This window comes from Papio anubis, chromosome 13 (genome assembly GCF_008728515.1).
Source record: "Papio anubis isolate 15944 chromosome 13, Panubis1.0, whole genome shotgun sequence".
NCBI lineage: Eukaryota > Metazoa > Chordata > Mammalia > Primates > Cercopithecidae > Papio > Papio anubis.
The window spans coordinates 42,321,607-42,335,449 of NC_044988.1; the positions used below are offsets into that span (position 1 = coordinate 42,321,607).

A 13,843-nucleotide genomic window follows, 5' to 3' on the forward strand; every position below is an offset into this window, starting at 1 on the left:
AAGACCATCCTGGGAAGTTCCTTACTGTCATATTTTCCACTTAGTCTCAAAACTCAAGCCCTGGAAATAGGTCACTGGGAGAAGGAATGCTGGGTAGACTCAGGATTTAGGCAGCAAACTGTGCCTAAACAGTATAGTGCCTAATGCAAATGACTGGCTCAGTCATTTGGTCGTTTAGTCACTGCCAACTGAAACTTCCATGGCTATAGGGAAACATACTCAGCATGGGAAGAACATAAAGGCAGTATAAAATCATGTGGATCCTAGCCCAGGAGGGGCAAGGACAAACAACAGAAGCAAATAAAATTCTAAACCCTATAAAGTATGGTCCACAAATTTATTTTGTTTGGCAGGCTGAGTTACTGCTTGTTATTTAGCCTTAACCTTGACCCCACCCCACCTCACCCTCATCACTTCTCCCATTAGTGATTCAAGTTCCAGAATGTCCAGTGGGTCAGCCTCTGGGGAATTACTGGTCACTTGGCTTTTCAAAAACTCCTAATAAAAATGCAGCACACAAAACAAATGCTTTTGAAGTGTGAGCTTTATTACTATCTTGGGGCAAAAATTGTTTCTGGTGCTACATAGTCATGACCTTTTAATGGATGTTAATGGGAACATGGACTCTACTTAGTAGAAATTTGGTTTAGAGCCAGATTTGCTGCAATGCATCTATTTTATTAAGTAAGCAATGGCTTTCTCAGTCGCTATAAGGTATAGGTGATTTTCTGGAAACCGACGGTTCCATTACACTTATAAAACAGGAATAAATTCAAAGTTTTCCACAAAAACTTACCTCTAGAAGCTCATCTGCAATTTGTAATCGACCATCTTTTCCTGCAGCTCCATTTGGATCAATCCCCACTATGAAGACACTCATCCTGGATCGGTCTTTGTTCCCAGCAAGACTTAGGCCCAAACCACTATGACCTTTCTCCAGTTCAATCATATGCAGCTCACCTGTTAGGGTTCCATAACGCTCTCTGATATTTTCTACATACAACAACAACAACAAATACATATTTAAAGTTAATTTACAGTCAAATGCTTTACTGTGGAAAGCTATTTAGTTTTATCTCAAAAGGGCAGTATTTAGTACCAAAATGTAATCTTTGTCAGTTAAAAGCTAAATAGACTAGTCACTTGGGCATCAGAACTGGTTTCCTGGAGGACCCAAACTTTGAGGAATTTCTTTGCATCTAGGGTGCAGAGAGCACAATGTCTGATTAATCAGTTCACCTTGGGGTGGTTATGCCAAAGAGAAGTAATTAATATTTACAAACTCTCTTTTTTTTCTTTTTTTTTTGAGACGGAGTCTCGCTCTGTCGCCCAGGCTGGAGTGCAGTGGCCAGATCTCAGCTCACTGCAAGCTCCGCCTCCTGGGTTTATGCCATTCTCCTGCCTCAGCCTCCCGAATAGCCGGGACTACAGACGTCCGCCACCACGCCCGGCTAATTTTTTGTATTTTTTTAGTAGAGATGGGGTTTCACCATGTTAGCCAGGATGGTCTCCATCTCCTGACCTCGTGATCCGCCCGTCTCGGCCTCCCAAAGTGCATATTTACAAACTCTCAAAAGACTATGATTAAACCAGAAACTTGATCATTTGCAGAGGAGAACAGAACTGAGGCATCCAGAATATTTGTGTTCACTGAACAGTGGAAGCTTTTCTCCCATTGGAATATCAACATTGTATATCACATCATGTTGGGCAGTTTCTGGGTAGATATATGCAAAATGAAGGGAATGAGCTTCCTTTTTGCACAGAGCTATCACGCCAGGACAACTTGATATATGTATCCCAGCTTTGGGACACATTTCCTAATTAGATGACACCATTTACATCTCCTACCCCACATCTTCAAGAGGTGATGGTTATTGTGCACCCTATTTAATCTATGAGGGCTAAGGCCTCACGTAGGTGCTCCAGTGCACAGCCACAGATGAGCAACCAGCCAACAGCCAGCATTACTTGCCAATCATGTGAATGAGCTGTCTTGGAAGTCCAGCCCAGCTGGGCCCAGTCACCCACTGCCCTTTGATAGATTAATAATAAATTATTGTTTTATGCCATTACATTTTGGGGTGGCTTCATAATAGAAAACCGAAACATTCCAGTTCACATTTTCCTCAAGAGTACATTCTGACCACACTGATTGTTAGCAATACGCTCTAGCGTCACTGAGAACAGACTGAGAAACCTACAAACTTTACCAGTCATCTTAGAAAGTGTTACTGTATGGCTAATGGGCTAATGTCATGCATTCTACATTGATTCCTAACTGCATCAACCTCATAAACTATTTCCTGATTCCCACAATATAGCAGCACAATTTTTATGTTCTGTACTTCCTAAAAAGATGTACTGCAGCTTTCTTAAAGGAAATAATTCGATTTTTAAAATAAAACTTTTTAAAACAATGACATTGATAACTTTGGGCTAAATTTTAAGTATTTTTCCTGTAAAATGGTATTTGCTTAGAAAACAGAGACTCCCTATTGGTCCTAAGAACAGCTGCCTATGAAAGCCTGCTGGGCACCAGGCGCTGTGCTTAGCACTCTTTTGGCACTGTCTAATTGAATGTTAGCAACCTGAGGGGAGAACTCCATTTTAAAAAGAGAGATAATAACTAGGCTAAAGCTTACAGACAGTTAAACAGTTTAGTCAATACCTAAAGTTTTTATCTCCACAATTATACTACATCACCATTCTGGTATAGAAAATGCACCAGAAGTTCAAGGTGTGATATCAACAAGAGCCACATTTTACATGAGGAATCTGAGGCCCAGAAAGGGGTGGTGACTTGTTCGAGACACAGAGTGGCATAGCTTCTGAGAGAGTGCCCTGTCCTTATTAATTCTCATACAAAAGGCAGAGTGAGCTTTAACAGCACTTTTAAAGGAAAGGAAGAGTATGATTTCATGCTTCAGGAATGTATGCTGTATTCAAGCAAAACAAACACCATTTCTTTCCACACAGAACTGCAGTATATATCACAAAGCTGCAACATACTTATTTATCCAGGGCACAATCCTTGAGAAACTCAGAGCTATTTTAATACCTCTTATAATTAAATGCATCACAAAAAGACAACTTACTCCAGCTGTAACCAAACTCATCCTCTTTGTCCACATCTTGTGAGGTTTTGCTTGCAGATGACTGTGTGTGATCACTACCCATTTCTGCAAAGGCTGAAGGAGGGGGTGGGGGCACACTGCACAATGGAGCCTTCTCTGGCTCTGACTCTGACTGACTGGGTGCCTGTGGGAACAAAAAGAATGCAGTGGGTTTGTGCAGTCTAAGGAAGAAAACTTCAAGAAGAAGAAATAAGATTATAATGTCAAAAACAAAGACTGGCTTTAAAATAACTAACAAATAATGGAAAGCTCATATATGTATATAATATATATATAAAATAACAAATAATGGAAAGCTCATATATATATATATCTAACAAATAATGGAAGGCTCAGATTGTTAAATAATTTATATAATACATATATGATATATATATATAAAAACATATATATATGAGCTTTCCATTATTTGATATTTTAAAGCCAGACTTTGTTTTTGACATGATATTCTTATTTCCATATATATCTATTTATACATATAGATAGATAAGAAATATTAGATGGGATTCAGGCAAAGTTTAAATATATTAAACTAAGTAGTATCAAAGAATAATTCACTAAGCTTTTATTTGCTATTTTTTAAGCCAATGAATTAATGAATTTGAAGGCTTAAATGACTTGGTAGAAAACTGAACTTTTCCTTTTAGAAAAAAATGTCATTCAAAAGTTATAACGTTTGGGTCTGGGTAAGATTTGAGGCATGTAGAAAAATCTGCCAAGAAACTGCAGAAAAAAAAATTAACAAAGAAGTTGCCCTTCAAAGCTTATTAGTGAAACTGAACATAAATAATTATTTATTGCTACCTGAATCCTCTCTCCACACGATTCTCTTAACAAATCCAGGACAGCAAGTATCACACATGTAGGCTTGTCTACCAGGGAGCCAGTTTGTTAGCACAGAGCACACACTCGGATCTGAGAGGCATGGTTTTAAGAACACCAGCTTTCCCTTGCCAAGGCAGATCACAAGATAAATGAGGAAACACAGAGGCTCCTTAATAGAAAGCCAAAGCGTAGCATACTGGCTGTCACTTAGGGTCATAGGTCCTATTTCAAAAAAAAAAAAAAAAAAAAAAGACTTGGCATCACCAAGTTCTTATATTGCAAAAATAATTCCAGTTTTTTCCATTAAAACTCCAATTACTTTTGCACCAACCTAATATTATAGATGATCAAACAGAATGCTAAGAGTTTGAAAGGTCTTTAAGTCACTGAGTTCATTTTATTCATTTTGCAGATGAATAAACCTTTTGAACCTGAGGCTATAAGAAGTGAAAGTTTTTGTTTCAAATCAAACAGTGGTACTAGACTTCTTTTTGCTTAACTCTTAATCCAGTACACTTTCCATTATATCATGATGTCTCCTCCAACTTGCATAAGTAAGACAGTACCTAACTCAAAGGTCAGGGACATCCAGCTAGAGTTCTAACCTTGTTACGAAGCTGTCCCTGATGCCTTGAACCTATGGTTTTCCTATATATCTTTATTTTACTTTTTTACTGCATAAGAATTCCTCTGATACAATGTTTTATTATGTATGTTTATATCTAGAAAAACATTTTTTTTTAAACTGACTTCTTATAAGGATACATTAAGTGATAAACATGCACAAATTACTTAGCAATTATTTATTGGTGCCAAGAATTAGAATACCTAAAAAGATATCTAACACTAGAACTATCTGAGACTGAATGTGACCTTTCTTTGTTGATTCAGAAAGCACTCAATTTCTGGCAAAGCAAAAACCTGACTGATAGGGATTTAAGGGCCTAAGTGTCAGATTACAGAATCTGCTATATTGAAATGTACAGTCTATACGTCATGGGACAAACAGATGAAAGTTACTAATGTAAATGGAACCCTTGTCATCTTCCCAAATGCTGTGCCATAAATGTCTCAAATAAATAATATACCAATAAAAGCGAACAAACACACACACACACAAAACCCTCATTTGATCCAATCAAGTTTCATTATCATAGTAAAAGGAGCAATATATGCACTTTAGAATTTTTCTGGCTAAAAAAATTTACTTCTCTGTAACAACAGAAAATGTTATCAAGCATTGATTAAGTCCATTCCATTTTTAAAAAGTAGAACAAAATCTAATTTAAACTTCCCATAATTTTAACAAATCTAAAGATGACATTTTATAGATCTTGCTGCATAATTTTTCTGAGCTGTTATTTTAAGAACAAACAAACAAACAAAACCTGCTTATCTGAAAAACTGTCTGGGATCTCAGGCACAACATTTTCATACTGTGAGTAAACCAAAACCTACCTGACTAGTAAAACCAATATAAGCCTCTATTTACTTGAGGGGCAATCAGGTGTTACATTTTCATATCCCTGACACCCTCATTCTCATCAAGATCATGTATCTGCCTTGTTAGTGACACTTTTTAAAAGGTATTCATGAAAATATAGCTCTTTAACAAAGATTGCTTAGCCTTCATTGTCAAAAATGCAATGTATACTTGAAATCACTCCATGCCGTGTATGTACACATCAAGTACAGCACACACATAAAGCACACTGTAACACACCCACATACGAAAATTCCACACTGACACAAACCTTAAAGGGTATGGGAGCAAAAGGGTTAGTTGGGGAACAATAGAAGATAATTCTACTTGAATTCTGTAATTCCTATAGCAATAGAAAACATATTGCTTCAGATACAGCACCTTTGGTTATCCATATCAATAACATGGCATTTATTACAATAACATGGAAATCTGATGAATATTCATAAAGTGTTTCCTGAAAAAAAAATTGTTGACTGCTTTCTTCCTTTTCATGATTAAATTATGGTATATAAATTATTGTAAATTTTTGTTTCAATTTTGGTTTTATAATTTCATCAGAAAATGAGAAGATCCAAGTATAGATTTACGAGCATTGAAACAGTTACGTTTCCTGATTCAGGCAATTACATGGGCATGCTTCATGAATATTCAATAGACTCCTGCATGTACACATACACAATTATTTGTGCAGTGATTAACTCATGGAAGAGCTTTTATGATCACCTTGTAGAAGTCTGAAAAGGATTTAAATCAACACATGGTTTTAAAGAAATTATGTGTGAACGTATCACACATTTGGCAACTAACAAAAATTTAAATATCAGAAATTTTAAATCACACCAAAATGAAAGAAAAGCATTGGACTCATGATTCTCCCTTACTCTTCAGAAGGGCCATTTAATTTCAGCAATAAAAATAAATATTCTCTGGCAGGAAAATGTGCTTAAGAAAGGATTTGCATGCCCACTCCAAACAGCTTTGAGGGTTTTTTTTTTTTCCTGCCCAAATGTAGTAAATAGTGAACTGGGACAAAGACACAGCAATAACAAAGAACAAAACATTTGCAAAAGGCAACCAACAGCAAGACAATGGGCATTATCCAACCTTGTCGGCGTTGATTTGTAGAGAGTCAGCAAATGGGTTAGTGCTGCTGAAGTTGTACTTAGGGTAAAGGTTGTGCGGCAAGGAAGGCAAAGGGGATTTCTAAAAGGAAACATAAGAGGCGCTGAACGCAAAGGAAATGTATTGAAAACAACTCAGTTTTAAAAGCAAAGCACATACTGATTTAAAGAACTGCCTGTGTGAAACTAGATCCTATCAGATCCAGTCATTAATAGCAACATCTTAAAACAGTCTGGAACTAAAGATTTGTTTCTGATGACCTAAATCTATACCTGAGTCTAAATCAGGTCACAAACCACACAGGAGACTAGTTGTCAAAGTGATTCCAAATTTCTTTTATTTTTGCTCAATGACTTCAGTATTACTAACAGAGGCACATATATTTTGCCCATCTTATATATTAATGCACGTTTCATGAATATCAGTAAACATGTTCAAAATTAAAACCACACAAGTTTTTTATTTACATCTAAAAGCTAAATATGTTTTTTTTAAATAATCTGTCTAGAATGCAAATTATAAATTGGTCTGCTAGTTCATTGGTAACCTTCATTATTCTTTTATTTTGTCTCCCAGTAAGGAAACTTTCATATTTTGACTTGATATTGACAGTGCTTCAGAGCAACTGTATTTTTTAACTTAAAAAATCAATAATTGATTAAAAAATGAACTCCTGTACAGTGGTGTTCTCTATTTCTGCCCAGTTTTTGTGGAGGTAGGAACATGGAGATTCATGTTTTAAATAAATTTATTGGAGAATTTATGAGGCTTTAGACAATATTTGAAGTCCTGCCTTGCAGTGTTTCTCAGAGGTTTTGTGGCTTGCCAGTAATAAGCCCTGAGCCAGACTGTTAGAGTTGAAAATACATATTAAAGCCAGGATGACTGCCAGATAGAATTTAGCATTTTCATAGTTAAAAAAAAAAAAAGTAATTTCCTTAGCACAATAAATTCTTCTCCTTCTTTTCACACCCGCTATCTTTTTCTTTTATTGACTGTATCTTTCAGGGGAAATTGCAGACATTTAAAATTCATTTTGGCTCCAATTAAATGTTTGTGTTACTTCTCTCTATAAAAAAGCCCCACTGGCAGGCGTCAAGTATAGGGAGAGGTTGTCATGTGACACCACCCTGTATGGGAGAACACTCTGGAAAGACTCTATCCTCAGTATGCCTGCACTAAAGCTTATGCCACATTACCCTTTCAATCTGCTCTTCTTGCAATGTTTTTCCTACAGAGGGAAGACAGGAAAAGAAATGGGCACAATGACATTTCTGCTCATCTCAACTTTCTCTCTGCTTTTCAGTTTAAAATGTCAACTCCTGCTTTACAAAAGAGAAGATCACAAATACCAAGACACATGACCATTTATTAAGGTGGAAGAAATGACTAGGCAGAGGTGACAAATACATCCTAGCCAAAACAATTCAATGCTATGGAAGGTGGAGATTATTTCTAATCTCCCTACATGGGACTTTTAGGTTTCCAGTGTACTGTATAATTCTGTAGAACACTAGAAAACAAAACTAGCAACAAATGGAATATTTAAAGAAAGCTCTAGTTTATAATTTTTTATTACTTTTGTTTTCTTTTCAATTTGCAGATCTTAGAGGATTAGAATTTGGCCCTGATAGCAAAGTGTAAAAGTATAGCATAGGCACAGCAGATACAATGGTAGATTACTCTATTATTAGGAAAAGATTTTTAGAAACAAACTATTTCTTATTAAAAAATCAATGATGATACTTCTGTTTATAGTCTCAAGGGCTGAGAAAAGCGGAAATATTAACAACGAAGCAGCACAGGGAAGATAAAAACATTCTCTGGTCCATATTAAACAAGGCCCACCTTTCAGTGAGAAAATGCGGTCAGACTGAATTCTGTGAAGGGTCATACAGGTGAAATTATCAGGGCTACTTCTGGAAGTTTCTGATTCGTGAAGAGCCTAAGGGCCAAAGCAACTGACTGCCTTTTCACCTTACGTTTAAGATTTCCTAGGAGCTTTATCCTACAACTACAGATAAAACAATTATCAGTAAGAGACTTTTAAGTATGTGCATTTGTGAGTGTCCCTTTTAGATTACTGGAGACCTAATTATTTCCATAAGGAAGTAAATCATTGAAACAAAATATATCTCGTTTTAAATGCAAAATTAATTTTAATTTTCTAAAGCAAAATAAGTATGACTTGACTAAATACGTCATTTATAACAAGATTTACCCTGGAACAACTGCTATAAAATCAGGTATCATTATACCTCAGAGAGTAAAATAAGAGTATTTTCCAGGTATATGAGACAAGATCTTCCCAGCTCATTGGAAAATGTGCCTGACACTGAAAGGAATATTTGTAATTTTAAGTTTTTAAAGCAACATTGAGAATCACTATTCAGCAATTTATAGTATTGTCCCAAATGATGTAAAAGTTGTAAATTACAAATAAAACAAAAAAAAAGGACTAAAACCCACCCACAAAAAATAGCTTTAACTTAAACACCCATTTAACATTATTATGCTGTGTCTATGTTTAACACACAAATGGAAACAAATGTAAAAGGATTTATAGTTATTTAAACAAATAGAATAGTTCTGTAAAGAATGCAGCATGATGCAGCCCTACCATTTGGCAAATTTTCTTTCCGAATGGATAATTATTACCTAACAATAAACAACTGAATGATTAAAAATTGCAGATGTTGAAGTGCTTACATTAAAAACTACTAGATTCACTCTTACAGTAAACCTGGAACAGAGTTACACCTGTCTTCACAACAGAAGGGCCAGTAAAATAAATCTGGTCACTTTACAGTCCATGCATAGAATATTGATAAGTTACTTTGACAGAGTTCATCTAAAGAGCTGTTGGTTATTTTCATATTTGAACCTTAATATCTTAAATTCTTAATTTCAGAAGTTAAACTGAGCCCTAATATCTTAAATTCTTAACTTTACAAGTTAAATTAAATGTATTTTGCAGGTAAAATTACATATTTTAAGTTTTAGATGATACCTTCAACTTCCCTCACATATGTTGATATTTTTGTTTTAAAGACAACCAACCCTAAAAACTAGTAAGCAGGTAATTCAAAGAGAATCACTATGATGGAGGTTGTTAACTTAAACCCAAAAAAGGAGCCTGTAAGTGCTTCAGGACATCTAGGAAATGGTATGCAATTTTTGAATGGATGTGTATGTTTCTAAAGAACTTTCAAAGGGGTATGTGAATCCAATATGCTTAATAACTGCTGCATGTGAATTTTTTTTTTTTCCCCATGAGGCACAAAGAAGGAGTCAAAAAAACAGTTTTAAACTCTTGGCATAATTTTCATCTTCAGCATCAAGTCATATCAAATCCAAAGCCTTGCTCTGTATTTTTGTTAACAACAATCATTAAATGTAACTTACATTTTCTAAAATGTTTTTGAAAGCTATTTTACCTGTAGTGACTGATGGCAAAATGGGTTGGTAGGTTTCTGTCCACCAATAGCTATACAGTGATGAAGAGCTACACAGTGATTGTGGCTAGAGTACAGTAATTATGAAATCACTTGTAAACAAATCTACCCTGTGCAAATTTAACGTTCAGTGGGATACACAAATACATGAAAGATCATTCACAGATGATTATGGGATTGCATAAGCAGGAGATTCTGTCTAGAGAATAAATTTCGAGAAAATGTCATTTATTTGGCTTCTAAGGGGCTCCACTAGAGATCACCGATGATTAATCTGAATTATGATGCCACATTCCTTTTAATAATTTGTGTATTTTGTGATTAAAATGAATACTAATAATTAACCATCTAGATACCTAAAGATACTGATAAATCCTACTTCTGTGTATATTCAACAGACCTCAAAAGTCTTTATTAAACATGGTGGAAGGGATTTCCAGGATAACTCAATTTCTGAGAAAGCAAAACAAACTTTTAACAAGTCTTCTGAGATTTGAAAAATCACTGTCTTTGCTCATACAGACAACTTGGCCCTTGATACATTAGATTCCAAGTTGAACACTGTTTGGGTATGCCTACCTTGCCCTTTGTGTTCGCTTACCCTTGGTCTGTTTATAATGCTCTGTACCATAAAGACTACAGGGTTGCCTGCTTTCCGAATGGCTTCCACAGCTTGTTCATGGCTTGCATCTCTGAGGTCCATTCCATCCACCTGCAATGGAAGGCCTCAGCTTAACATTTCAAGAATCTATAGAACAACAAAAAAATGTGTGGATATGGAGTTTTAGGGGTACTTGGTTAGACTCCTAGAAAATCTGTTTTAATATCAAAAATAACTGAGACTACATGTGAAGCTGCAGAACATTCTGTCTGTCCAGCAGACTTGTGGTCCCTTGCTTTGGACACATATCTCTGTCTCCAATAATTAGTTCAAGTCATAATTAGTTGAAATGAAGGCTCTGCTTCTTCATTCCTTACATTGCTCAGCTGCTCCTTCAAATTAAAAAATCAGTATCATTAACGAAATAATATGAGGGAACTATCTAGCAGCACTGTCTTCATCATGAAAGTCACCGTACTAATTTTCTTCTAATACATTATAGGGTGGTTTGGGAAGTAAGGGGTGATGCCTTGTGTAATTCTCTCTGTACAAGGAAACTTGAAGTTCAAAACAAAATTCTGATATCCAGAAAAATCAGATAATGGTAAGGTTAGTTTTGCAAAAGAGTCCTTACAGTAGATACGACAGGAGCTGGAAGCTAAGAAACTGTGTTTATTTGTTAGTAATTCTTACATAGTTTGACAATGAAAGTTACCTTGTAAATTTTGTTGATCATGGCTTGCCTGAGTAATGATCAACTCAGCTTACACACTTTATGAATAAGAAGGAAAATAGTGTAAAAGGCCAAATGCTAATCCTATCAGAAAACTATAGGATATTAGTGTCATTTTATCATTTCCAATTACCATGTTATGATATATACAACAAAAGAGTAAACCCACAGTGGACACAATTCTAGAAAAGAACATTATTAGATCTTTGCACAGAACATTACCACCTTTAAAAGAATTATATAGATTTAGATAAAAACCTCCCTCAGGTTGATACTTAGATGACAATATTTTTTTCAGTGCATATTAAAATAGCTTCTAACTTTTTTGTAGAACAAAAGTCAGTATTCACGTCTACCATATGTCTACTATATATTCCATTCATGGAAAAATTTAACAGGATGTTAATTATCTTTCCTCAAGTCCAAAGCATTCCATTCTCAGAATGGAATGATTTGCAGATCTACACTCACCTAGTCTACATACATTCTGAGAAACTCTTAGTAGAGACACTCTTTAGAATCCTTGGGATTACAGAGGACTGAGGCTTCCTACATACTAGAAAAGCCCTTGCAATATGGCACAAATCATTGCTAAATTGCATACAGTATTTTAAAATGCATAAAAAAGTTCTTTCTTTTCCATTTTAAAGGGGAGTTTTAACTTTTTAAATATATTTAAACAACATTTGAGAGCAAATTATGACCTTTCGTGTCTATAAAAAAAAAAAAATCTCTTCTTCTATTTAGGTCAAAGGTATTTAATAGTGAGGTATGCGTAAAATAAACTTCTTAGTGATAATCCAAAATGTGAAATTTTAGGTAGTGTCCTACATAAAGGAGTTTGTTAAAACGGTTCTAAGATATCATCTAATGAAAGAATGCAGGAGAGAGAAAAAGCCTATCATTCTTCCTTATAAATGGTCATCAAAAAAAGGACTTAGTCCCTGTTTTCTCTCAGGTCCCAATCTTCTTCCATCTAAGGCTCTCAAAGACAGTCAGTCAATGAAGGAATCAATCAATCAATCATCAAAATGTTCATTTTAAAGTCATGGTTGATATGTTATAATCTTCTTCTGAACAATTAAAGTATTCCAATGTGTAAGTTATATGGGTTTAGAAAATGAGAGTCACTTGTATAAAGTAAATATAATGGTCATTACAGTGTTAATAAAATTATCTTTATTTAGAAGTTGTCTCTTTTAGTCTACTCTGTAAATCCTGAAAACTCAGAAAATCTGGGTCAGGTACTCCTTTCTCTATCCTTCTAAATAAAATTATGCTTATCCCGATCAAATAATTTATCACACTGTTCTGAAGTGACTTGATTACTTGTCAAGTCTGTCCCACTTGGCAGGCAGGCACAGTGCCTTGTTTACTGTGGGATGCCCAGAGCCTGTTATAGCACCTGGAATGCAACAGCTGTTCCAGGAATATTTGTTGAGTAAATGAGTGAGTGACTTATGAGAGGAGAGTCTATTTAAAATATTGAACTTTGCTTTGAATTAAGAGATTACACACAACTTGACATGCTTCTAACCCGTAACAAAATACACATACATGTGCACACACATGCACACAGGCACACACACAGAGCCTTCATTGATGAACACAGCACTGAAAAGGAGCGAGATCCTGGCTTTGACTAAGAAAGATTTACATGAAAGGTAACTGAGGTCTCAGCATTAAATATTTTACTAAAACAGACTCACTTGGGGAAAAAAAAAAAAACAACACACACACTCATCCAACAAAGTTTATCTGCAATGAAATGATAATAATAAAGTATTTCTTGAAATACAACCTCATTAATAACTTAATTATATCTACATTTTGTGTGTGTACATATACATACATTGTATGTCTATATAATCTTAATTCAAATTTTTTCCCTGAGAATTGTACTTTGTTCTTTCAAAGAGAACATAATTATTTTACCTTGGAGCCAATTTTTTTAAATGGTTGGCTTTATCTCCAAACACCAGTCTCTATATCAAAACATATAATCTGTCATTATATACATAAGAGAAAATTATGTATGAAAATAAACAAATAAAAAGAAATAATTTAACCACACACATATTTTACTCGAATGCTGGGTTGAGTAACTAGTGTGAAGATGACAATTCCCTTGGTACAAAGGATGGAGCAGGTGAAAAATTTTAGCACAGAAAGCTCACTGGAGGGTACCTCTACGATTCTATCTCCAGGTTTCAAGGTTCCATTTTTGCCAGCTGGACTATCTTCCAGAACATGTTTGATGAAAATGCCCCTCATCACTTCTCCGTTGCTTAGACGACTCCCCATCCCTCGTCCACCAACAATGCTGATGCCTAAGGATTTGCTTGGTTCTCTCCAGAGTTCCACCCTAAAAAATAAATAAAATTTTCAACTCTTAGGAAAAACTGTAAGGGTAAAGCTTCATCATACTGGATTTGGCAATGGTTTCTTACATATAACACCAAAGGCACAGAGAACAAAAGAAAA

General features: G+C 35.2%; 1 protein-coding gene across 9 annotated transcripts in view; it reads right to left on the reverse strand.

Annotated features, from left to right (window-relative positions):
• The window catches only part of MPDZ (multiple PDZ domain crumbs cell polarity complex component), a 174,462-nt gene that overhangs the window by 32,433 nt on the left and 128,186 nt on the right, over positions 1 to 13,843 (reverse strand). For 6 of the 9 annotated variants that reach the window (XM_031654225.1, XM_031654232.1, XM_031654226.1 and 3 more), the window contains 5 exons: positions 13,547 to 13,724; positions 10,627 to 10,737; positions 6,553 to 6,651; positions 3,099 to 3,261; positions 797 to 993 (listed from right to left, as the gene is read on the reverse strand). In XM_031654225.1, the coding sequence (XP_031510085.1) occupies positions 797 to 993; positions 3,099 to 3,261; positions 6,553 to 6,651; positions 10,627 to 10,737; positions 13,547 to 13,724 (748 nt within the window). The remainder of the gene's footprint in view (positions 1 to 796; positions 994 to 3,098; positions 3,262 to 6,552; positions 6,652 to 10,626; positions 10,738 to 13,546; positions 13,725 to 13,843) is intronic. The other 3 variants (XM_031654230.1, XM_031654228.1, XM_031654231.1) reach the window with 2 other exon arrangements.